Source organism: Thamnophis elegans, chromosome Z (genome assembly GCF_009769535.1).
Source record: "Thamnophis elegans isolate rThaEle1 chromosome Z, rThaEle1.pri, whole genome shotgun sequence".
Lineage (NCBI taxonomy): Eukaryota > Metazoa > Chordata > Lepidosauria > Squamata > Colubridae > Thamnophis > Thamnophis elegans.
Genome location: NC_045558.1, coordinates 18,864,569 through 18,890,461, shown reverse-complemented (window position 1 = coordinate 18,890,461; position 25,893 = coordinate 18,864,569). Strand labels below are relative to the sequence as shown.

The following is a 25,893-nucleotide window of genomic DNA, read 5'->3' as shown; positions in this document are numbered from 1 at the left end:
AAATATATTGCCTGTGAATGAAGAGATAATCATTGAAGTTACCTTATTAATTTTCAGTATAGCATTATTAAAAGATAACAAGCACAGTACGAGGAGTTGTTTGAATGATATAAAAGGAATATGATTTTTTGAGCTTAATGCCAAAACTTCAGCTATGTTAATATTTATACATGTTAAAAATAAGAAGAAAAACGTAAACGCTCATCTTCTGATTAGGAACAGATTTATTGAACATAGCTGGCTTATACTGACTCATACATTATGTTATAGGGCTTTCTACTCTGTATAGTGGCATGTAGCATGCTTTCATTCACCTATTCATCAACTTCTCATGACACGTAAGAATTGGCTGTAATTTTCAATTTTTTATTTGAGAGGGAGAGAGTGTGTTTTTGTGTATGTATGCAGAGCCATTGAAATATCTCTCTCTCTCTCTCTCTCTCTCTCTCTCTCTCTCTCTCTCTCTCACACACACACACACACACACACACACTCATTATCCTTCTGGCTCCCTCTGTAGCTCTTGATCTTGTTAACCATTTTGTCCTCTTGCACTATTGAAATTGATTGTGGATCAGAGGTAATGCTTCTATTTCTAAATAAGAAGTTCAGTTAAGTGTTCATGGAATGTAAACAATACCAAAAATTTCCAGTGATTTCTAGTTTTCTGATGTTAATTGGTGCCCTTCTTGGCATTTGTCCCATGAATTGAGTTATTCAAGAGGTGTGCTACCCAGAATTATATATATATAAAATCTAAGGCAAAGTGTGTGTCTGTGTGTTTGTGTTTGTGTGTGTGTGTGTGTGTTACCAAAGCCAAACTAAATAGAACAACTGTGTCCTGTGATTTGAAGTCTATAATTCTATTATGAAACTAAAGCATCTATTGGGTTTTCCAACATAATTTAATCCAAAATTATAGATGACTTTAAGAATGTAAAGAAAGGAATTCTACATGATTTACTTACAGGTTTCCATGCCTTCATCATCCTCGTCAGCAACAGGTTTATCATATGATTTATCTATTGCTGCCCTGAAACTTTCATTGCATCCTCGTCCTCGGATTATTCGTGGTCGTGGACGATGGAAGGGGATGTCACTATTCAATGTCACTTCAGCAACTGCTGTCTGCAAACTTTCTAAAGAGCTGGATTTCTTCAGGCCTAACGAAGGGCCCACATCTCTGGTTGGAGAACCTTAATAGTTTCGTTTAAAAAAAGTTAATTAGAATTCACAAGGAGGCCATTATTCACATCCACAACAGTCTACAGAGAATACTTTCAATATTATTCATGTTATCTCTATAATCTCTAGGCAATTCTAGGCAGTTTTATAGGTTTAACCAATGAGTGTCAAGTCATACTGTACAAATTTGATAAGGTTAGCAACATCCCACTTTTCAAATTGATGGGAAAGCAAACTCATCACTATGGTTTCAATCAATTTAGTTGAACAAAATCATTACCAAGTGGCTAAAAAGGAGGGTGGGGAATTAGAACTCAGATGTCAGCATTACAATTTCAATGGCCTAGCCAGTTAATTTCATTTTTTGTATTTTTTTCAACTGAACAAAACAATCCTATGTAACTACTGGAGATGACAATCATTAGAGATTGTATTGACCTAAAATTTTCTCACATTCTTAAAATAAACATCTAGGGAAAATTCTGCCTTACTAGCCACTTTCATGAAGAGAATTTAATAAGCTGCACTTAAATATTACAGTTTTCCCAAGGGCTAGTCCACATAGATTTTTCCTCTAGAATTAATTAACCTGTATCACTATAGTTATTATACATAAAAACTCATGTCAACACTTATTATGGACTAAGTGGAACTAATGTAAATTTCCTTATCTTGATCATTAATAGAGATTACTACAGCATGGTAAAACTTTGACATTCACAAATAAACACATAGGGAATATAAACTAATAACACAAATCCATACAAATTGTATTAATTAAAATAACAAATATAGATTTTTAAATGGCATGCCAAAGAGTAGCTATATATCCAATCAACACTAGAAAAGACTAGAAATGGATCTTACAAATGTCCTATAGTTAATTAGGGCTCCATGAGATTCATTCACTACAAATACATTTAGTATTCAAATTAAGAGATCCCAATTTCAAACTAAAGTTAAGAAGTTTCTACCTGGCTGAGGTTCTATTATAGCAGGAATCACATGTGCTGATCGCTGTTGATAGACCCATATCCACAAGCAGATCAGAAAAGATAAAACTATGGTATTAGGTTAAGCTAATTATTAGAAAATAATCTAAAATATATGATATTTCAATACAAATGGTATTCAAAATCATGCTTCCAAAAGTTATCCTACCTAATGCTATTAAAAACAATGGCAACTTGCAAATTAAGACTAAAATATGGATCAGGAGAGAAAGCTTTCCTCTTGGGAAAGAGTTTTTCTCAGAGTTTTGGAGTGGGATTCCATCAGTATGCGGCTGACATTCAGCTCTATTGCTTCTTGTCATTCAAGTTCAGCTAGGTAATTAGTACCCTTATAAAGTGTTCTGTTTGCAGTAGTACAAATTAAAATGAAAAATAGACAAAGTGAATGCTGTTGATAGTTAGAAATGTGAACCTGGGAGTTAGAGTCAGTTTAAACTCCTCAAAAAGAATAGGTCTACAGCTGGGGGGCATTCCTTGATCCTTCTGGATTTCAAGATGGCAGCTAAAGTGAGGAACGCTTTTGCACTGTTATGGTTAGAATCATCATTCCGAGTTGCTCTGATTTGGTATCTATGCCAGGATTACATTTCATCTTAATTATTACCTGAAGATATGAAATTATCCTTGAAAGTTGTATAAAAACTGAAATGAATACCAAATGGGTTGATAACCATTAGAAGTTTCAGGGATCACATGATGAATATTTTAAACGCTCTGCAATGGTTCTCTGCTAGTCATCAAGGACAATTGGTGGTATTACTATTGAGTTTTACAATTGAATCTAATAGTGTTTCAGGCTTACTTTATTAAAAGTCTGTCTTTCCCACTTTAAATATATCTTGATGTTCAAATCTGTAAGAATCTGCACATTTGTCTGAATATGTCCCCACTGGCAAAAACTCATATATGTCTCCCTCGTGAAAGGATCATCTCTAGCATAGATAGCTTCAGGGATGCTGAATGCACTGCTTCAAAAATTGTGTTTAGCTCTCATTTTCTTACCATTTAGGGAAAAAAGGCTCATTTCTTTCTCTAGTCTTTTAACAGTTAATTAACTTTATTATTCATGTTATATTTCAAATTGTTGGATTTTGTTTTTAAAAGAATTCAGCCTTGAGTATTAGGATGAACAAAAAGGCAAATTTTGGAAACAACTGAAACAAAGAATCTATAAAGTCATAATCAAAATGAAGTCACATAATTTATACTTCTACCTCAAAGATCCCATCTCAGAGATCCCCAATATTTTAGGAAGCAGAAAGGCCTGAAAATAAGTAGAGGCAGAGGTCAAGTGTGAAATGAGGAAGAAAGGAAAGGAAAGTTCAGTGCTTCCCAGCTGTGTAAATAAACTTCAGGTTAGCTTGAAAAATATTTGTAGTTAAGTCTGTGCATTTGCCCTGGGAAAGTACATACTGTCAGTGGGTATGGAAAGCTGTTTGTATTTTACATTTGCTGCCATATACATTTGGCACTCAACAAAGATGTTATTAAATTTACTTTAATACAATCACATAATACTATTTTTGAAATCCTGATTGTTATTAAAATGCAATTTGGGAAATAGCAAAACAAAATTGAGGGAGGGAGGGAGGGAGGGAGGGAGGGAGGGAGGGAGGGAGGAAGGAAGGAAGGCTACATTTGGTCTTGAATGAATGTAAGGGTAAAAGCTTCCTTTTCTTTATCTGATAAAGTTAGTCCCTGCATCTGAGTATCTATAATGAGGAACAATCTTTTTTTTTTAAGTTACTCAATGATTCCTTACGCTTTTTATAAATGGGAGTTATATTAGGTACCTACTCATGTTCACAAGGGAAACTATTTCCTGCTACCAGTATGGATTATTGTGAGAAAAATATTTATGTAAGACGCGGAATCCCAAAGGAAAAGTGAGATGGGATATGACCTAATGTTCCCAGAGTACTGTAAAACTAATAATGGACTGCAGAAATGGTTAACCCATTTGTTGAACTTGGGTGGCCATCCAACTAGATGAGGATAGTCTGCAGAAAAAGAAAATAAAGAAATAATCCCACATAAGCAGAATATGTAGTAAGATAATTGTTTCAATGGGTTTCTTTTAGACAGGAAGTAATTATCAGAATTCAGGGTTTGGTTGAAGATTCCTGCCTTAATTTGACTAACTTAAAGAAATGGTTCCAGTAGGTTTTAAATATGGCTTTCTTGGGTTTAGGACTTGATTTATTCACAATTCAAATTATTCATAATTTTATGAATATAAATTATGGTTTATTCCTTAAAGTTGTACTGCATACTCCATGAGGAGTTTAGAGATCTATGTTGTATCTCTTCTTCAAACTTATTTATTAGCACATCAAACCTGAGACAGATTGGATTAATAACTAACCCAAGTCATTAGTGAGCTGTTCTAGTGATGAATGAACCTTGGTTTCTTCATTTCTAGCCCAACATATATTTCATTATATTATATTCGGTATAAATCCCTGCTTGTAGACTACAACCAATCTGATTGTCCCAAATGTGCTTTTTCAAGAGGCAACTGGACAAGAGCTGAAGAAGCTTCTTGGATGGGAAGCAAAATGTTTTCAAAGAAAAACCAGAAAGTCCAGTTGCCTCTTGAAAAAGCACATTTGGGACAGCTGAGAATCTCCCTAGACAACCAGTCTGGTTCAAATTCCTAGAAAGAGATATTAGTAATGAACAGAGCTTTAGGAAGCATGGTCTGGATTGTTCAACAAATCTCTGATGACCCACTATAACTTGTAAATTAAGGTCAGAAAATTTCTTTAAAAAAAATTCATACAGAACTTAATGACACATGCATTCACTGTTTTTCTATATATATCGCAAAAGAATATGATTTTCAGTTGCTATATTTTAATTCTAAGAATTTAGGAAATGCTAATACCCCTAGAGATTTAATCAGAATGCTTCTCTTTGAAAAAGATTGTCTTTAGGCATGAAATTAAGCTTTGCCTAGATAAAAGAGAAGATTTTAAATTGATCCAAGTAATGTTGAAATATCATTACTGAAATATATGGATACTTGTAAATATGCATAGTATGTAATCTTCTATTTGGTACTGTATATGTAGCAACAAATTAAATGAAGACTGTACCAGAGATGCTATTTTTTGTCCTAACAGTAAATAGGTAGTCCTAATGACCAACTACTCATGGCCTGGTTCTGATGTTCTCCCGTCCCCTCCCTGGGAATTCATATATATATTTGGTTTTCAGGGGGGGGAAAAGGGCATAAAGTGAACAATTCATTTCATTAACAATTAGAATGTTCACTTTATGACTGAAGCATTTGATTAACAGCATGTACAAAATAAGTTATGAAATTAGTTTGGTCACATAGATGACCTTCTTTCCAGCTATCATGACTTATAATAGGCATGCTTCATTATCCTTGTAAATTGAGGACTACCTGTAAACCTGTATATTGTAGTCTGGATTTTCACAGGGAAGAGTACAGTATATTCCAATATATACACAAAATATAATTCCCATAACTCAATTTTATTTCTCTCCTTTTGTGTCTCTATGCTATTCAGAAGAGATAAGACCATCAAGTTAAATTACATGAAATTACACTCAAAATTCAGAGTAGTTAAGTTTTATTGGGGATTGTAAGTATTGCTATCTTTAAACAATCCCAATTCAAATATAGCTAACAGCCTAGGGTGATGGATGATATTTTTATGTGATGTGTGGCTACGTTATTTAGAAATGTTTAGCTACTATGGATCTTTTGCTTTGTAAGCAACTTTTGGCTATTGGATAGGCATGAACCACACTGACTCATTTTCCATGGAGACATTTTTGGCTGAAACAACGCTTCATTGTCTCAATACACATTCTTGTGGTGACCACATTTCTTTCACATTTCCCACATCCTTTAACACATAACATGTGTTAGAAATAAAATAGTAAATATAAGACTCTTCATATTATTATTTTTTAAAGCTTTACAAATTCCTTTTAAAAGTAATGCACCTTCAACTTTTACTTTTACAATTATTCCCATGGTAAAGTTACTTTACTGATAAAAAAATGAAGGTAATATTTCATTAAAGCTACACAGTTGGCTTAACGATTCATCTGTGGTTTCCTGACATGGTCCTTTGGGCCTTCATGAATATATTTTCACTTATATTATTGAAGAAAATTTAATGAATTCTTCAACTTTTTAAATATAACACCAACATGACCATGTTTGCTCATTTTTTACATTTACCTAACTGAAATATAGACCTAGTTTACAAATAAGACTAATGAGTAGTTTTCTTTTGATTTGATATAAGAGAATAACCTACTTATTTGGGTCTTAGCTATAGTAAGAAAACTGGGCCACTATGTCTTGTTCAACAAAGTCAGATGGGTGAATGTGTAAAAGTTGCAAAGTGTGAACCAAGTAGAAGTTTGAATCTTTTGCACTTCAAAGGTGTTCATGAATTTTGTGGCGCCTAGCATCCTTCCTAATGATGTCAAAATATGGGTTCCTGTTGTGGCCCGTTGGAACTGCTGACAGACTCTGATAGCGAGGGACCCTATGAGTTGCCTCTGGAAGATGTGGAGGACCCTGGGCAGGGTTCAGACTCCGAGCAGGAACCAGAGAGGCTGATTGGCCATCAGGAGGTACCTGAGGAATGGAGCAGTGGTGAAAGTCAAAGCGAGTTTGTCCCTGACGTCAGGCACTGGAGTAGTGGGAAGGAGCAAAGGGAGTTGGTCCCTGACACAAGGCAGAGAAGGGCGGAGAAACGAGACAGACTCATAGGAGATAATCAGGCCCAGGTGGTTGTGATTTGGCTCCTCCCAAAAGAGTATATAAGAAGAGATTTTGGGAGGAGACCTTTTGCAGGACACAACCTGAGCTGGAGAAGCTCTTGTGTGTATCTCTTATCTGTGGGAGTCTGGTTTGCTGCCAAAGTCTTGTCTGTGAGTAATTACTGTGAATAAAGCGTGGCTAACAGTAAGCTTGTGTCGGCGTGACTCACCGGACCGGGGGGGGGGGGGTCAGAACAGGTTCCTAGGGTTAGAAATAGTTAAAAAGAAAAATGTATCATGCAGAAGAGAAATTACTGGAAGTATTTTGATAATTTACAAGGAAACATAAGAAGAGGGGAGACTGTTGAAGAAGAAAAGTATTACTATTAAAAATTGTTTTCATTTATGTACTTTTATTTTGGTATTTTATTGCTATCACCCTATCAACCAGTTTTATAATTATTATTTTTCTGGAAAGCCTGCAGGAGGTTAAGATGTATATCAGTCAAGTGCAAAAATATTGATGCTAATAAATAAAGGTGTATTATTTCTGTTAATGTTACCATATTCCTGTAAACACTGTTTACATTTTTGTGATTTTGTACTGTTTTGAATGTTGTGATTTCATAGAGTTTTATTTGTTATTTGACTGGATTTTACTCCAGGATTATTTCAGTGGACTAAGCGTGTATTTGTAATTAAAGTTAAATGACCTAAATGTTATCTAAGGTAAAGATACCCTTGAGTCGCACTTGACTCCTAGCTATTACATGCAGTTTCCTTAACTGCATTAATAAAGCAGCTTGCCACTGTTTTCTCCCAGAATGTTTTTCATCGACTTATTTAAAGAAGCTACCCTGGTTGTACTGCTACTCTATGCAAAGCTTGGGACTTTGGAAATTGGGATAAATGCAAAATTGTTCCTGATGATTGGATCACTGAGAGCTTTCCACCTGAGACAATTCCTTGTGTGTCTAATCACACGTGGCAATTACCTCCCAAAGACCCGTTAGATCACACAGGGTTGGCCTCCTCCGGGTTCCGTCCACCAGCCAATGCCACCTGGCTACTACCCGGGGGAGGGCCTTCTCTGTGGCAGCTCCGGCCCTTTGGAACGAACTCCCCGCAGAGATTCGGACCCTCACCTCTCTCCAGGCCTTCCGGAAAGCCATCAAAACCTGGCTGTGCCGGCAGGCCTGGGGTTGATGAGTTCCCCTCCCCTCTCGACTTGTATGGTTGTATGATTCTTGTTTATTTTAATTACGTGTATTGTGTTTTATGTTCCCCTTTTTCCCCCCTTGAGTTGTTCGCCGCCCTGAGTCCCTCCCGGAGAAGGGCGGCATACAAATAACAAGGTCTTACTTACCACCTATAAAGCGCTCCATGGTAGTGGATCTGGCTATCTGAGAGACCGCCTCCTGCCAATTACCTCCCTGCGTCCCATCAGATCGCACAGGGTAGGCCTCCTCCGAATTCCATCCGCCAGTCAGTGCCGACTGGCGACTACGCGGAGGAGAGCCTTCTCAGTTGCAGCTCCGACGCTATGGAACAACCTCCCCGTGGAGATCCGTACCCTCACCACTGTCCAGGCCTCCCGCACAGCCCTCAAGATCTGGCTATCCCGTCAGGCCTGGGGATAGGATTTATTCTCACCCCGCCCGAATGTTGAGTGAATGTTGTGTTTTTATGGTTAATTTCTTTTATTCACGTTTTTTTTCTTTTAAGTCTTGTCTTGCACTCCCTTCCCCCCATTGTTGTAAGCCGCCCTGAGTCCCCTCAGGGAAAAGGGTGGCATATAAATGTTCAATAAAATCTAAAAATCTAAATCTAAAATCTAAACTAAATCTTAATCTTAATCTTAATCTTAAAGTATTCTGTGTTCTAAAGGTCTGTAGAGATTCTCAGCCATTCAGGTCGTGGTTGTCCTAAAAGTACTTTTTCAGGAAGCAACCGGCCTTTTTTTTTTTTTTTTTTTTTTTTTTTTTAGAGCTGAAGAAGCTTCTTGGATTACAAGAGAAACATCTTCAAAGGAAAAAAAAAACAAGAAAATCCAGTTGCCTCCTGAAAAAAGCATTTTTGGGATATTTTGTGTTCTATTCTATGTTCACCAAGCTAGCCACCAAAGCCCAATAAAATAACTTCTACCAACTAGACCGTCCACAAAAAACACTATGAAACATCCTCATCTCAATACAAATCAGATGATTAAACCTAAGTACAGGGATTATGTAAAGCATTTATATAAAGACATAGCAATAGCATAATTTGCAAAGCAATTTAATCATTCTAGATCACAAAAAATGATCCCAAGAATTAGACTCTGCATTGTTAGTAATAGCAACTGCCCCATTGTTTCTGATTTAGACTTTGCAGACTATGATGCAGACGTAAAATTAATCTACTCAATCTTAAACAATGCAGTACATGAAAAAGGAGCCAGAAAGGGACAAAAATGATTGGATATACTTAAGACACAGCTTCAGTATCCAGACCTCAATAAGACCAGGTATTCTGCCCTAAGGCAGGGTTCAGGGGTGCTTGGTAGCAACCTGGGTCACTGGATCAATACTAATTGGCAAAGGCTTTATCAGTTCCTGTTTTAGAACTATTACCTCCAATTATTCTAGCCTTAAAATCTTTTTCAATTTTCTTTAACACTCTCTCAAAGGTGCTTTTCCAAGTGGCAACTGGACTTCGTTTTTCTTTGAAGACATTTTGCTTCTCAACCAAGAAGCTTCTTGGATGAGAAGCAAAATGTCTTCAAAGGAAAACCAGGAAGTCCAGTTGACTCTTAGAAAATTACCTTTGGGAAAACTATGACCTGGATGACTGAGAATTCCCATAGGAATTTTGCATTCTTTCTTGACATGTTTCTTTTAACAATCTGTCCAGCATTACACTTCTTGAATGTATAAATTTAACATTTCAAGATAAGCCTCGCATAATTTCTGCTACCTTTTTGTTCTTGAGAGCTGGACAATAATGGGAATATGGACACCTCATAATAAGTATACAGTAAATCTATAAGTGCATTTAGCTTATCTGAAACTATCTGTAGGATAGTAATTTAAATAAAGTTATCGAATGCTAAGTCCCAATTTAATATCTTTTTTTACATCTACTCGATTCACACAACGTATTTCTAAAGCCTATATATCAAAATGAAACTAATGTGGACAGAAGGAAAAAGTGAAAAATTGAAAACGTCATGAATTAAGACCAATGGACATACCAGAATCTGGTAAAGGAACTGTTGGGGTTCAAGTTATTTAGAGATATTCTATGTAATGAATTCACTAATAAACAAGGACTCAAATTTTGAGCACTTTGCCTTCCAACCTGTGAGTTCCTGGGATTAATGAAACTTCATGTGAATCTTGTTTCTTCGGTTGTGCCTTGAAATGTACATTCTTAGATGCATTCTAACTGGGGCCAGTGTTGTGAAATGTAATTTAGACAGAAGGAATCACTGGGGTAGCTGAAGAAGAAAGTGAGCAAAGAACCAGCTGAGCAGAAGTATTACTCATCTTAAATATTTTTTTTTCCAGACAGAATTCTCCTACTTTTAATTAATCTATTTACTGAAGTCTCCCTAATTTATTCTACTATTGATGTCACACACTTTTATGGCTCAAGATTGTGCTTTTATACACATGTAAGCTGAAGTCCATTCATGCAAGTGTTAACCACTGACTATTTCCTTGTAAAGCTGATCATTCAAAAGCATTTCATCTGAATAGCATGAACACAGAACACTAGAATAAATATTTCGTATCCTAAATCTGGCAGAGATATTTCTATTACTAGACTGTTACAATTTGAACCATTCCAGGTGATTTAAATAACTGGTATTGATGAGACGATAAATAAAATAAGCATCTCTAATTTAGTACACACAATAAAGAATTGCATTTTAACTTGGAAGAAAAAACAAACTTAAACAATGCAATTACTGGAAAATATCATTAACCATTTATCTCATCCCCTAGCTCAACTGAAAATTAACTATCGTCTTATTTTAATAAATTCCTGTTGTTGTTCCAGAGATTTATTGTTGGCATTATGACAAGATGAATATGGAAATAACCCATCATACTTCCTGTCTGCATAACACTGAATAAATGAGCCTTACTCAATTGCTACCGAATAATACACTTCTGACCTTTGGAATGAACTATAAGCATTGAAAAGGATTAGGCAATTTAAGTCAATTGAAGCAAGAAAACAATCTTAAAAATCTATTACAACAGATTCCATCCAGGCAAGAACATCACTTTCCATTGGATTAATACAAATAAACTCAACTGCAGCTTTTAAAACAGGTTCTAATTTATTCTTCCAATGTAAACATGATCTACTTTCTTGTACTTTATAGTCTTCTGTGAAATACATTCTGTTTTGCAGATATCAAAACAGAATGAAGTTATTCATTTTAATAACCTCTGTTAATATGGTAAAGATGTGTCAAAGTGTTCCACACTTGGCCAAAAGTTCATATGAAAGTTCTATAAGTAAAAAGAGTATATAAGTATTAAGAAGGAAATTGTTAATGTTTGGTCAATGTGCTCTTGGGATGCTTTGGGAAAAGAGATCAGAATGGAAGCTGCAAAAACGCGAAGAAAGGGAGAGCTGATAAGAAGAAAGTGCCATGGGATGTATGATTATGATGGCAGATTCTATGCTAGTTATGACTATCGTGACTGATTCAATTCAGCTGTGGGTTTTGTTGAGTTTGAAAATAAAATCATTCAAATCTAAACACAAATGTGGCAGAAAGAAGAAATTACAAAAAAGAAGCTTAATGTTGAAGTATTTTGAGTATACTACCAAGCATACTATGATAAAACTAGAATATCAACAAAAGCTTAGTGCAGGCAAAAATGTAGCAGAAATATACAGAATTAAGAAGAAAATGGAGACTATATTTTCCTTATATTGTCAATACATCACTTAGATTCATGCCTATTTGTTGAGAGAATAGTCATACTGGTGGTAGAACTCAGCCAATGGCATTTACATTTAAACTTTCAGTGCTTTAATAATGCCTCCTACAGCATGATTATTGTATAATGTAGACCAACAAGGCTGTAAAAAGTTTCTGTTATCTTTTCATCTTCACATTACAGCATTTGCTTTATAACAACTTAAAATTTTACTACTTCTTTTAAAATAAGTTTTTTCACTTGACACACTTTACAACATGATGATGATATTAGGGATAAAAATGAGTTTTCTGTTATTTGTAGAGAGGCAGACACACAAAACTAGGAATATATTGTTCAATGATTAATGTTAGAAACAAGTAATGTTTTTATGATTCTAAGATGACTTATCCAAAATTAAATTAGTTTCACTGGTATGGAAAGTTACTACATACTCTTGATCTACCCTAATTAAAGCAACATTCTATAAGTCAAAAGTTTACTTGCATTAATAAATTATGAAGGTTCATAACTGCAGCTGAGGCATTATTTTAATTGCTAATAAATTCATCCTTTCTAATCTGGAATCATGACAATTACCCAAAAAGCAAAATATCTCTAATGCATAGCTTGTGAAACAGTTTGATTATTAGTAGGGTTTTGTTCTAATTCTTTACAAGCCAAAGAGATGCCAGGATGAACAGTGAATACAGCAACATTCATTACTGCTTACTAAACAATGAGATGATAGCTTGATTAAGGAATTTCCAAGCGTGGTAGAATTTTGTGGTTAAAAGCCACATTTCAAAAATTTAACCTGAGAAGTGCCTTAGATAAATGTTCAAAATTCATAAGCCAAGTCTGAATTCCAATGATGAATCACCCGAAGAGCTCTCCAAAGTATTATCTTTTTAAGAACTCTATTTAATTGGTAGGCTTAATTGCTAAAATTTCCTTATCCTTATGGTTGTTTTCAAATATTATAAATTAGAGTGTGTATAATATTTGAATTCTGGGAGAGTAAAAAGATTCATGCAACTGTTGACATATTATTTTCACATGCACTGTGATTGGCAACCCTGTAATCGTCGTAAGCTGATGTCAATCATCCTACAGTTAATGCTTACCTGTTCTCTGGCCATCCATTGTACTGAGCTTAGTCTCGTCAGCTACTGTTAAAAGGTAAATGTATAATGGTTAGCCTTGTTAGTGCCCACATCCCTCATGCATCCACTGTTTATTTAGAGGACATTGCCAATATCACTACTCATGCAAATATGTCATATTATTCAAATACTTTTAAGGGGCAAAATGAAATCCTAGAGAAAAATATTTAGGAAAATTCATGCTTTTGCGTCAGTCATCTCTAGATCACAGGCAAACTTAATATGTTATTCACATGCTAGCATGTCTCAATTAGCCGAGGCAAGATTACCACATATCAGCAAGTAGCAATTTGAGTTTTAAAAGTCCCAGTGGGGTTATAAAAACAGTAAATGTCTACAAATTTATTACATTTTTTCACACTTAAAAAAACATATCAAAGCTCATGAATCTTCCCAAGGGATATGTAAAAAGGCTTGGTAGAAAGGCTGAATTTGAATTATTAAATGGGTTACTAGATTTACTATTGCTAGCTTTCCTTCATTATCCCTGAGATATGAACCTGTAGGATTTCAAGATTAGTTTCTGCTGTCAGACTCATGAACTTATTGAGAATTTAGAAATTAAGCTAATAAAATGGGAGTAGCAATTTTATATGAATACTAATCACTAATATTCCAGAAGACTTTTTCCTTAAAAAGAATTCATCCCCATCATATATAAATAAACTACTATCTTTTAAGAGAAACATATCAATTATGTTGTGGTATCTTATTTCAGAAGAAAGATGTACATTAATCTGACTAACTTCTTTAAAGTAAGAGACATTGTAGGTTACATTTTTCCATTAAGATCTGTGATACTTTAAAGTGGTCACAACACTCTAGTAGATATGTATGGGGGTGAAGGTGCTCACACACGCACAAACATGCCCATGATTGTGTGTGTGTGTGTGTGTGTGTGTGTCTGTGTATTTATAGGCATGTGTACACACTCTATCTATCTATCTATCTATCTATCTATCTATCTATCTATCTATCTATCTATCTATCTATCTATCTATCATCTATCTATCTATCCTGACACACACTCCCTCAGCCAAGAAACAAATGGCTCTTGAGTTGGACATGACTGACAGAGAAGCCTTTACCATTTATCCCAAAAGTGCTTTTCCAAAAAACAACTGAGCTTTGTTTTTCCCTGAAGATGTTTTGCTTCTCCTTCAAGAAGCTTCTCCAGTTCTGATTTTAATCCGAAGCGAAAAAGGATAAGAAGTGAAACGTCTTCAAGTAAAAACAAAGTCCCGTTGTTTTTTGAAAAAGCACCTTTGGGACAACAAGGAGCTGGATGTCTGAGAATCTCTGTAGAGTTTATCTTTTATATGTTCTATACCAGTGAAGGCGAACTTTTTTTGGCTCCCATGCCAAAAGCGGAGGGAGCACAGGGGGTGTCATGCGCCGGCTGCCACACCCAAAATGCTGTGCGCATGACCCCCCCAATTTTGCTGTGGTTTTTTTAACCCTCCCCAGACTCCAGAGGCTTTCTAGGAGCATGAGGAGGTCGAAAACAGCCAGGACGCCCTCCAGAGGCCTCAGGAGCTTCCCTGTAGCCTCTGGAGGGAGAAAAATGGACCTATGGGGAACCCAAAGGTCACCATTCCCGAACGTCTGTTTTTCGCCTTCAGGGGCCTTCAAGAGGCTTCCCTGAAGGCTCTGGAGGGCAAAAAATGACCCTATGGCCAAACCAGAAGTCTGTTCCCAAACTTACGGTTCACCTGTAGGGCCGGTTTTTCGTGCTTCCATAGGGCGAAAAATGGCGTCAAAAGAAGGCCGAGGTCAGCTGGCCAGCACACTGTCCCGCTGACAGGACAACGCCTCACGTGCCCAGACAAATGGCTCTGTGTGCCACCTGTGGCACGCGTATCATAGGTTTGCCATCACAGTTCTATACAGTAATCTGACCTACTGATAGCTGACACTTATAACTGCTGATCTTTTCTCAACATCAGCCTTTTCTGATGAAACAAAATTTTATTTCAATGAAAAACAATAATTCTTTTAGTTTGTAGGTGTCTCCAGCCTTTTCATTCTTTCAGCTATGATAGACTCTTAGAATTCTTTAGAAGGCAGTGTTTAAGCTGGGCTGAGGCTGCAAGTCAATGGACCACAATTCTGCCATTCCTCACTTTTTTACACTACCTTAACACAGTTCAAAGCCATTGCTATCTTTTTGCTGAAATTACACCTAAGTGTAAACTGAAGACTCACTAGACCCATGAGCAGTGTCACAAGCAGATGACTCTAACCACATTCCTATCATTTACATCCAACCATGCAAGCCGTGGACGCTATCATTTGTAAAGTTGAAGGACAGATCCATCACATGCTGGCCACCCCCATCCCCTCCGGGGGAGGAAAGTCCCAATACATCACATGATGATGGCGTGACAATGTGAGTTTGACACCTCTGTTCTATAACATGTGCAGTTGCCATGGAAGGTTATTCTTTCAACCAAGTCCCATTTACTTTCCCTGAAAGCGTTTAAGTCAATCACTATTGCCTTTAGCAACAAATGACATTACAAGTAATGGGACTAAACATCCCAGCTGTTAAATGATTAAAGATTAAGCTAAAGCCGAATGTCTAAGCTTCTTAGAATTATGTTTGAATCGTTCGTTAGAGAAAAGGTTTTAGCAATGCTAGAAACAACGAGAAATATGTTGTGCAGAATTATTTTGAAATACAATTTTGAATTATTTGGGTTTTCCATCTCCTGAAAAACTACCTATTCAAAGATGTTTACAGCTGCTGTATATACTGAACAATCCTGTAACACCTAAATCTGTATAAACATAACATGTTAAATAAACATTAAAATTGCTGAAGCATATATAATGCACTTAGCTTGATCATATTTAAATTTTTTCATGCCACATATTGAACTCAGCTGTATGGGATAATCAACTGCATAATATTACAAATAATTTAAATGCCAACAGGAAGCAGGAACAAGGAAAATGATATCAATGTACCGTTGAAACACAACAATGAACAAAGAAGGAGTATGACTAATACCTAAGTCCATGCTTTTAGATTTCCGTGTTTTAACGATGTCTAATTGGTTGGCATCTGAAAACTGCTTAGCACGCTTTTCTGACATGCTCTGGCGTCCAAATCCTTCTCGTTGGAAAGTCAATCCTGGATCCATATCTGGACTTAATACGCTTTTAAAAAATATAAGAATAAATAAATATAAAGAAAGCTTAACTAAATCATACATTTATTTTATATCATTAGCTTATCAATAAGACTAAAAAAAAGTTGGAAATCATGAGAGGATATTTTACTTTATTATTTTTATTTTACTTTACTATTTTAGATTTTCTTTTATTTTATCATTGAATTTTACTTCATCTCCATGAATATAGAATTATTAGCCTTTTAATCCAGATTTTAAAACAAGCTTAAAGTAGTCTAATGTTCAGATTAATTTATAACTCATAAACTGTCGTGAAAATGGTTCTTTTTAATTTTTTTCTGCTGAAAGGAAGATAAAGATACTAAATGCGAAATAATGAAATAGAAATTCAAAATTCATCCTCCTCAGTCTGAAATTCTGCCGGTGAATTGCAGGTGGAAATATGATGTCTGACTCTCTAGTTGGTTCTTAGACTTATCACTTTTTTTAAAAAAAACATTAGATTGAACAAACTACATAAAACTTTTAGATTGAATATCCATATAGAAAGAGTGGGTTTCTCCTTTGTAGATTAAGATTTTCCAGAAATATATAAACTCTCAATCTGAACTAACTTGTTGGATAGTATGTGATGGTGTGTTGCATTGTTGAAGATCTGTAATAGCACAGTGGCTAGAATGTAGTACTGCTCACTAGTACTGCTACCTAGCTCTGCCCACTACTTCGATCCTGACTGGCTCAAGGTTGACTCAGCTTTCCATAGTTCCAAAGTCACTAAAATGAGGACCCAAATTGGTGGGGGCAATATGTTGACATTTGTAAATCACCCAGACAATGCTGTAAAGCACTATGGGACAGAATATAAGTGTAAGATGGTGAACTTATCAGCGGATATGCAAGCTGGTCCGCTAGCTTGGCTCCAGCACACATGTGCATGCTGGCCAGCTGATTTTCACCTGGCCTGCCCACGCTGCCCTTTCCTTTCCAGGAGCTTCCACATGATGCCAGGTAAGTACAGAGCCCATACGGGAGCTCTGGGAGAATGTTTTCAGCCTCTGGAGGTGGGGAGGTCATTTTCACCCTCTCCAGGCTCCAGAAAAGTCTCTGGTTAAAAATAGACCTGCCAGACCCACCAGAAGTCGGTAAATGGACCGTTTCCCAGGTACCAAAAAAGCTGTCCGTGCATGCATGGGGCAGCGAGGTTGGATGGGTCATGCACTTATGCACAGGGGGCACAGGAAGGGGAGGTGATTAAATTATTGGTGTGGGCACACATGTGCGCGCGATAGCATGTGCACATGTGCTTTTGGCACCCAAGGTGAAAAAGATTAGCTGTCTCTGATCTAAGTGCTATTGTACTTTGTTCCTGTACTGGTAAGCAGAAAACAATGTAAAATGTCTTTTGCCCTTTATAGCACTGACAGCTCACATCAGCCTTTCAGACATTGTTGAACTTCAAATCTCATCAGCCTTAGCCTATATAGCCCATGGATGGTAATTATTGAGTTTTTCACTTAGTGTTTAGGAGGAACAATGTCTGAATTTTTTAGGAGGTTCTAATCTTTTTTTCTAATTCTAACAGAATATATCCATTTTTTTAAAAAATAAACAACATTCACATTTTAACCAAATTGCATCAAACTTTTAATTCAAATCAAACTCTGTTGCACACATTGGTCAATCAGATGATCCTAGAGTAGTTGTTCAATCCTGTTCGGAATAGAACTTCATTCCACAGAAATAAAAACAATTTTCAAACAGCAAATAAATGCCATTTATTTACAGATAGTCCTCAATTTACACCATTCACTTAGTGACCATTTGAAATTACAATGGAAGTGACTGTTTTTCCATTCTTAATGACCATTATGGTCATGTGATCAAATTTCAGGGGCTTGAAAACTGGTATGTATTTAGGAAGGATATTATATCCAGGGGTCATGTGATCATCTTTTCCGACCTTCTATAAGGAAAGTCAGTGAGGAAGCCCAATTCAATTAACAACTGCGTTACTAATTTAACAACGGCAATGATTCACTTAACAACTGTGGCAAAATGTCGTAAAATGTCAGAGAGAATAATCCACCGAAAAGGATTAAACCATCAAGATAGATTTCCAGAGAATAAATCATTTTAACGAATGAATGGATGGATAAATCAATCACCATACTAGTGTATCAGCTATGCTAATTTTCTAACTGGAGTGTAATAAGTACAAAAAACAACAACAACCCAGATTGTTTTAAAGAGTTCTGCCTATTTTCACAAAATATCTGATCTGCCAGACTGGTTCCCTACAAAAAATAATTTCATAGAGGTGGACTGAATATCTATAAAATGTCATACTCAGGATTTACTAAAAGTGTACAAAAGCATTATGTTGCATTTTAATAAGACATTTCCAAAATGGTTAGTCACCTGTTGTAAAACTTAGTGAAACCAAACAATATCTCACATTAATAGTTCTTAATATTTCAGATCAATATTAATGCCACTTCATATTATCCTTTATTCATTAAACATGAAACTTAGCGAACTGAACATTCAAAAATGCATTACAAATGCCATTGACTGGTACTAATGGTTGATACGGGTTGCTGCCTGCATTCTAGGCATCAACCAAGTACCTTCTTAAAATATACAATGTTCCGAGTACCGCAGTTTATTGCAGTTCCACTGGTGTTATTACAGGAAGCTGCAATTTGTTGATGTATCGTATAAAATTCTTGGACATGGTACCAAGTGCCCCGATGACAATGGGTTTCACTGTCACATGTTTCATCCACATTATATTTATATTTCTAGAATCAACAGACAGCAGAATATACTATAACAAAGAATTTGACTCTTTAAAGAATGTAACCGTTATGACCCTCAGTGTTATTAAAATTCCACATATTAATCCTGCTTCATTGTCCCTTGTTTTCATAATATTTTCATAAAGGATTAAGGAGATACCGTCAGGCTGGAAAAAGTATGTATTTTCAGCCATGATTCAGAACAGCTGCCATTCTTGTTTGGATAACCCTTCTTCCATTTTCTTTACATCAACCCCTTGGTGCTTTGAAGCAAACTCACAAAAAACACCTTCATTTTACAATCCTTCCTTTGTCCATTACCAGCAGGAAATTAATACAAAAACCACCCTTGGCCACTGTTTATTTTATTTTACTGGGTTCCTTTTTAACAAATAGAATGCAGTCAACAGAAATAAGGATCCAAACAGATCTGTCTTGTTTGTAATTGCATTATTCTCTTTGAGCCTTTGAAAGGGCAGGCATAAAGGCAGTTGTAGGAACAAAATGAAAACTTTAAAGCCAGTCATTCTTTCTTTTTCTTATTAGTGAGGTTGTAAAATGTGAAAGTAAAATCAAATTCTATACCATCAACAAATAGAGATGGTATGAGAACTGGGTTCAACTTAAATTATCTTTGGCATGAAATATGGATTTGCTGTTGAAATGCATAGATGCATTTCCAAAAGTTACTGTATTTTTTCAGACTATAAGATGCATCGGAGTATAATATTCACCATGATTTTGAAGAGGTAAATTTTAAAAAAAAGTTTTGCACTATGCAGACCTCCCAAACCCTCTGCATGCCTCATTTTTTGCAGAAAGAAAGAAAGAAAGAAAGAAAGAAAGAAAGAAAGAAAGAAAGAAAGAAAGAAAGAAAGAAAGAAAGAAAGAAAGAAAGGGGGAGCTTTGGGAGGCTTGTAGAATGCTCTTGGGGACTGGGCAAAAACGAGCAAAAAAAAAAGGCCCAAAAGGGCATGCAGAGGCTTTGGGAGGCATGTAGAGTGCTTCTGGCGGCTGGGGGGAGGGACAAAAATGGTCCATTTTTTGCTTAATTTTGCCCCTCCCCAGCCCCCAGAAGCACTTTGCAAGCCTTTCAAACTGTCTGCACGTCCATTTTTGCAAAGGGGGTGGGATTTCGATAGGCCAAAAATGCTGTATTCAGTGTATAAGACACACCCAGATTTTTACCCACTTTTTTGGGGGGGAGGGAAGGTGTGTCTTATGCTCCAAAAAATATGGTAGTTAGTTTTTAGGCCTTTTGCTTTCAAAAGACAATGGTGAGAGTTTGAAAAGTCGAAGAAGCAGTAATACAATGTGATAGAGAACAGCATTGTAATAGAGGAAGCAATGGTTTTTAAGATAACAACCAAATGCTTTTTCAAAGATAGAGTAAGAGTAAAATTAATATGACTGAATACCAGTGCACATTCTTGCACATGTGTGTGTATCGAATAGCTGACTTGCACAAAGCCAAACAGAGATTCTTGCTGTGGGTAATAGTTATTAAGATATTGCTGACACAATTATATCAAGCTCGGGAGAATATGAGACTTGGAAAACACTCATACTTCAACCTTCTTGTGTTAATTATCACCACAAGCCTAGTAGGAGTTCCACAGAAAGATATTTTATTTTGCTTATTGCATAACATAATTACTACACATACAAATTATTGTTGTTCTCTGCAATTAGTAGAGATTGTGTAAAAAAAAAAAGACTTAAACATTAGGAAATATTTCTCCTATATAATATAACAAACAAGGCCCAAGCAATCATTGCTGTCCCTTCTCCAAAATGCTGATGTGAGATCCCATGCCACAATAATATGAAAATTGCTTTCCCCACTTAAGTTCTTAAGTGGCTTTACAGGGACAAGAGATAGAAAGTGTATTCTTTAGAACTGAAGAAGCTTCTTCAGTGAGAAGTGAAATATTTTCAAAGAAAAAAACCACAAAAGTCAAATTGCCTTTTGGAAAAAGGACTTTGATACAACCAACCCCCTAGATAATTCACAATATCCATAGAAGTCTAGAAGAATAGTTCTGCTTCTATTTCAATGATAAAACCAATGAAGTAAAGAATAAGGAGAAATAACTATGCATATAAACACAACATTTACCATTCGGCTGATTCATTCACTATTGGTTTACTCCAAGCTCCAGCATCCATGGTTGCAAAACCTACATCATCATGAGAACTAGAAGATGATTGGTCTGAAAGATATGGAGGTAGTACAGGTAGTCTATCATCTTCTATCATTACCATATCATCCGGGGGCATGTTGACTGTTGGAGAAAGCTGGTATTTACCTGCAGAAAATGGATGGAGAATTATTTTGTTAGATTTGTAATGTAGCATTCCTGCCATTTATTTTGATATGTCTTCATTAAAAAGAGCATTTCTAGGCATGGATTTCAAAGTTCTAAATGTCTGTTGACATATAGCAATCATAATAAATTCCATATAAAAAAGTGCCTAGAAAAATCTCCAACAACACCAAAAATAGATCCTTCTTCACCTTTGGCCTATATTTAGGAGTATCATATTAGGCATTTATGTACCATGAATCATCAGTGTGTGTCTTTTCTCTCTGTCTGTTTTTCTTTCCTCTCTTGGAGTAGTCATCATTTCCATCTGCATGAAATGTTCAAGTGTGCACTATGTTTAACATACATTTTGTTTATGTTTGTTTAATATCAAAGATAAAAGTGAAAGTGAAAAACTTTCCTAAAGCTGAACCAGTGAGTTTATGGTGCTGGAATTAATCCTAAAGGCTTTCTTATCTCTAAATCAGCACCTACAGGGCAATCAACATGACTTAGAAGGTTAGCTAAACAGAGTGGGATATAGTTGTAGAGTGGGACAAGTTGTATATATTTCAAATATACAATTCCTGTTTTCCAGACCTGAGTGACCGTTCGAATTCTGGCATACTTATGAAGAATTTTGGTTTAAAATATTCAACTGGTGTAAAGAAATCTACTACTTTGGGCTGATATTAAATTTTCTTAGTTTAGCTAATCAAGAAGCAGTTCTGAAAACTTTAAAAGTCAGAAGCAGGCTTGGCAACTGACTCGTACCATGACTGATGCAGTGTCCCAAGGTCTTGTGATCACCTTTTGCAACATGTTGACAAGCAAAATCAATGGGAAAGGCAGATTCATTTAACAACCGTGTTACTAACTTATCAATTGCAGTGATTCACTTAACAATTCTGCCAAGAAAGAATAAAATGGGACAATTTAACAAATGTTCTATGAGGAAGAAGACAAAGGAGGAGGAGGAGAGGAGGAGGAGGAGGAGGAGGAGGAGGAGGAAGAGGAAGAGGAAGAGGAGGAAGAGGAAGAGGAGGAAGAGGAGGAGGAGGAGGAGGAGGAGAAGAAGAAGAAGAAGAAGAAGAAGAGAAGAAGAAGAAGAAGAGAAGAAGAAGAAGAAGAAGAAAAAGAAGAAGAAGAAGAAGAAGAAGAAGAAGAAGAAGAAGAGAAGAAGAAGAAGAAGAAGAAAAGAAGAAGACGACGACTCCCACTGACATCCCCTACTGTCAAGCTGAAATGAATGTGCTCAGGTTTGCATAGCAGCTAATTCTTTTCTCAGCAAAAGCCTTTTTGATTGACAGGTTAACGTTAAGCGTAGAAATCCACTCATTTTCAAACATAATGCCTACAAGATTGTTAACTTTATGGTTAATAATATTTCCAAAGAATTGAATGTGAAACTGAATAACCTTATGGCATTTTACGGATCATGACTCCAAGGTTGAGAGGCAGAAGTAATTCAGTGGCATGTCTAGATTTTCTGTGCACTTCTTAATATTTCAATAAGCCTGAATGATGATGTTTTAGCAGATAAACTAAAATCTGAAAGTAAATTCATTTCTTTTCCAGTAGGTTGAAACGGAGTTAAAGAAGAATCTTTTTCAGGCTAAACCTATCAATCCCTAAGCAATCCCAATGAAAAAGAATGACTAAATGCCCACTATAGCTAATTTAAAATGATTTTATTTGTCTTAATCAGCTTAAGCCCATTGACGCCAATTTGATAAAAAAATACAACAAGCTCTTCCCCCCTTTTTTTGATACAGTTGGTCCCTAATTTATCTACTTTAGCCTAGTGTCTGTAAGAACATAGCTGAATAAGACTACAATTTTAAAAATACTTTTATGATAAAACAATACATAATATAACCTCTCCCCCCCAATGCTCTTTATCTAGCCTGGGTGAATATATAACAATGCAAGAGAAAAAAATAAAAATGAGTCACAGATGTCAAGAATTGATAAATGAGAATTTCAAAACATTTTTATTGATTTTTTTATTGATTTGCGCAAAATACTTAATTTATCCTTAAATTAAGGATTAATAAATCCTTATTTAGAAGAATTTGTCTTTTCCCTTCTTCACCTTCTTCTTTTTTGTGTGTGTGGGTGTGCAGACATCATTAAACAGCTTTTTTCCCCTTTTCAATTAACTTTCTCTTGTTGAACTCAAGCATTTCAAACTGGCTAATCTTAGCTACAGTTTGTTCACTGAGGCCAAGTTCAAATCAGCTTAAGAAATCAGCTTGTTTCAACAAAGTTCAAAATTAATTGCAATTGAGGGATAGAATCAAGATCACGTGAAGTGTTAATATCACTTTATAATGTCTTGGTAAGGTCACACTTGGAATACTGCATTCAGTTTTGGTTGCCACGATGTAGAAAAGATGTGGAGACTCTAGAAAGAGTGCAGAGAAGAGCAACAAAGATGATTAGGGGACTGGAGACGAAAACATATGAAGAACGGTTGCAGGAACTCGGTATGTCTAGTTTAATAGAATGAAGGACTAGGGGAGACATGATAACAGTGTTCCAATATCTCAGGGGTTGCCACAAAGAAGAGGGAGTCAAAGCACCTGAGGGTAGAACAAGAAGCAATGGGTGGAAACTAATCAAGGAGAGAAGCAACTTAGAACTGAGGAGAAATTTCCCGACAGTTAGAACAATTAATCAGTGGAACAGCTTGCCTCCAGAAGTTGTGAATGCCCCAATACTGGAAGTCTTTAAGAAGATGTTGGACAGCCATTTGTCTGAAACGGTATAGGGTTTCCTGCCTAGGCAGGGGGTTGGACTAGAGGACCTCCAAGGTCCCTTCCAACTCTACTATTGTATTGTGGTTTGTACATAAGGCTTGACTGCAATTAAACTAAAATGGAGGTTCATTCTCTTACCAAGAGGTAAGGAAAGGAGGGATGCAGTGGTGAAATTATTATTTTTTTATTAATGGTTCAGTGAGCGTGGCTTGGTGGGTGTGGCAGGGGAAGAATACTGCAAAATACCCATTCCCTTCCCACCAGCCAGAGGTGGTATTTGCCAATTCTCCAAACTACTCAAAAATTCCGCTACCGGTTCTCCAGAACCTGTCAGAAACTGCTGAATTTCACCCCTGGAAGGATGGTTCTAATATGATCCATAATCTCTGGATCAGAGGTTAGCCTCAAATGAGGCCTTCCAATTACCTTCATAGAGAAATGCCTTTGCAGAAGTACCGCTAAAAGGCCTTTAAATGTGACTCTACCTTATCTGCCTTTTCAAACTTCAGTGTGCAGGAGCAGTTTTTGTCAACTCCTTATATTAAGTATGAATAGCAATTGTGTACATGTATTCTACAAAAACTGTGATTGCCTATCTACAGTTGGCGAAAGACAAAATGGATAAGCCAGAATGCTATTAGACCTAGTTCTGACTTTTCACCAGTAACAGAATGACTATGTTGGAATTGAACTGAATGCATATGAAATTTATTTATTTTTTTGTTTGGGAGTTTTGGGAGTTTTTCTTTTTGGCACTGTGTGCCATCACAACGTTGCTGTAATGAACAGATAATCCCGTAATGTTGAACTGAGCTTCTGAGATAAATTTCTTCCACTTATAAATATTAATGGGAGAATTAAGAGAATTTAGTGCATTAGCAAGCTTCAGGATTAATAAACAAAAGATAAAGATGTTAACAAAACATGAAAACAGAAGATAAAACATAATTGATGAACAAAATGGAGTTTAAGTTTAAGACGATGGTAACATAATTACTATCACAAACATGAATGTATGCAACTTCAAAATAATTATGTTAAGATGTGGAATGAAGTTATAAGAAATATGTCAAGATGTGAGAAGTTAACAATTGTCAGTACTGAGAATTTATGTGATAAATATGAAGGTCTTTGCTAAAATGTTGTTTTTGTTTCAGACCATACCTGTTTAAGTGGAAAAAGGATATAGCTAAGAAAAAAAAAGTGTGTGGCCAACTTATTCTCCAAAGCACCTGAAGGCAGGACAAGAAGCAAATGGATGAAAACTAATCAAGGAGAGAAGCAATTTAGAACTAAAGAGAAATTTCTTGATAGTTAGAACAATTAATCAGTGGAACAACTTGCCTCCAGAAGTTGTGGATGGAAACACTGGAAATTTTTAAGATGTTGGATAACCATTTGTCTAACATTTTACAGGATTTCTTCTTGAGCAGAGGATTGGACTAGAAGACCTCCAAGATCCCTTCCAACTCTAGTTAATCTGCTTTATTTGTCCCCAATATAAATATAAATTACAGAAGAAAATGACACGGGGTTGATTTTACCTAATCTGAAATTATATTTTTAGCTAATTGATTGGTTTAGATGAAAGAATGGGTGCTGCTGAGAGAAAAGAAAGCTTTTGCAGTTAGAAGGACTGGATGGCATATATATTTGTGGTATGATAAACTTAAGGTCAGTGTGGATTTCAAAAATCATTGTTGGATGTGCCATATTGTGACCATGATATAGTTACAATAGTTCAGTGTCCATATATATTTTTGCTGCTTATCATGCTTTCTGGATGTGTAAAAAAGGCTAAAAAATTCAAATACATATAGAGGACTTTAAATATTACCATACAATTGAGACC

At 36.0% G+C, this 25,893-nt stretch overlaps 1 protein-coding gene across 1 annotated transcript in view; it reads right to left on the bottom strand.

The window, feature by feature from the left end:
- Positions 1-25,893, bottom strand: part of PARD3 (par-3 family cell polarity regulator) — a 492,108-nt gene that overhangs the window by 29,327 nt on the left and 436,888 nt on the right. Inside the window, exons 16-19 of the mRNA XM_032237658.1 lie at positions 21,093-21,282; positions 16,052-16,200; positions 13,000-13,044; positions 969-1,196 (exon numbers count right to left, since the gene is read on the bottom strand). Coding sequence (XP_032093549.1) covers positions 969-1,196; positions 13,000-13,044; positions 16,052-16,200; positions 21,093-21,282 — 612 coding nt within the window. The remainder of the gene's footprint in view (positions 1-968; positions 1,197-12,999; positions 13,045-16,051; positions 16,201-21,092; positions 21,283-25,893) is intronic.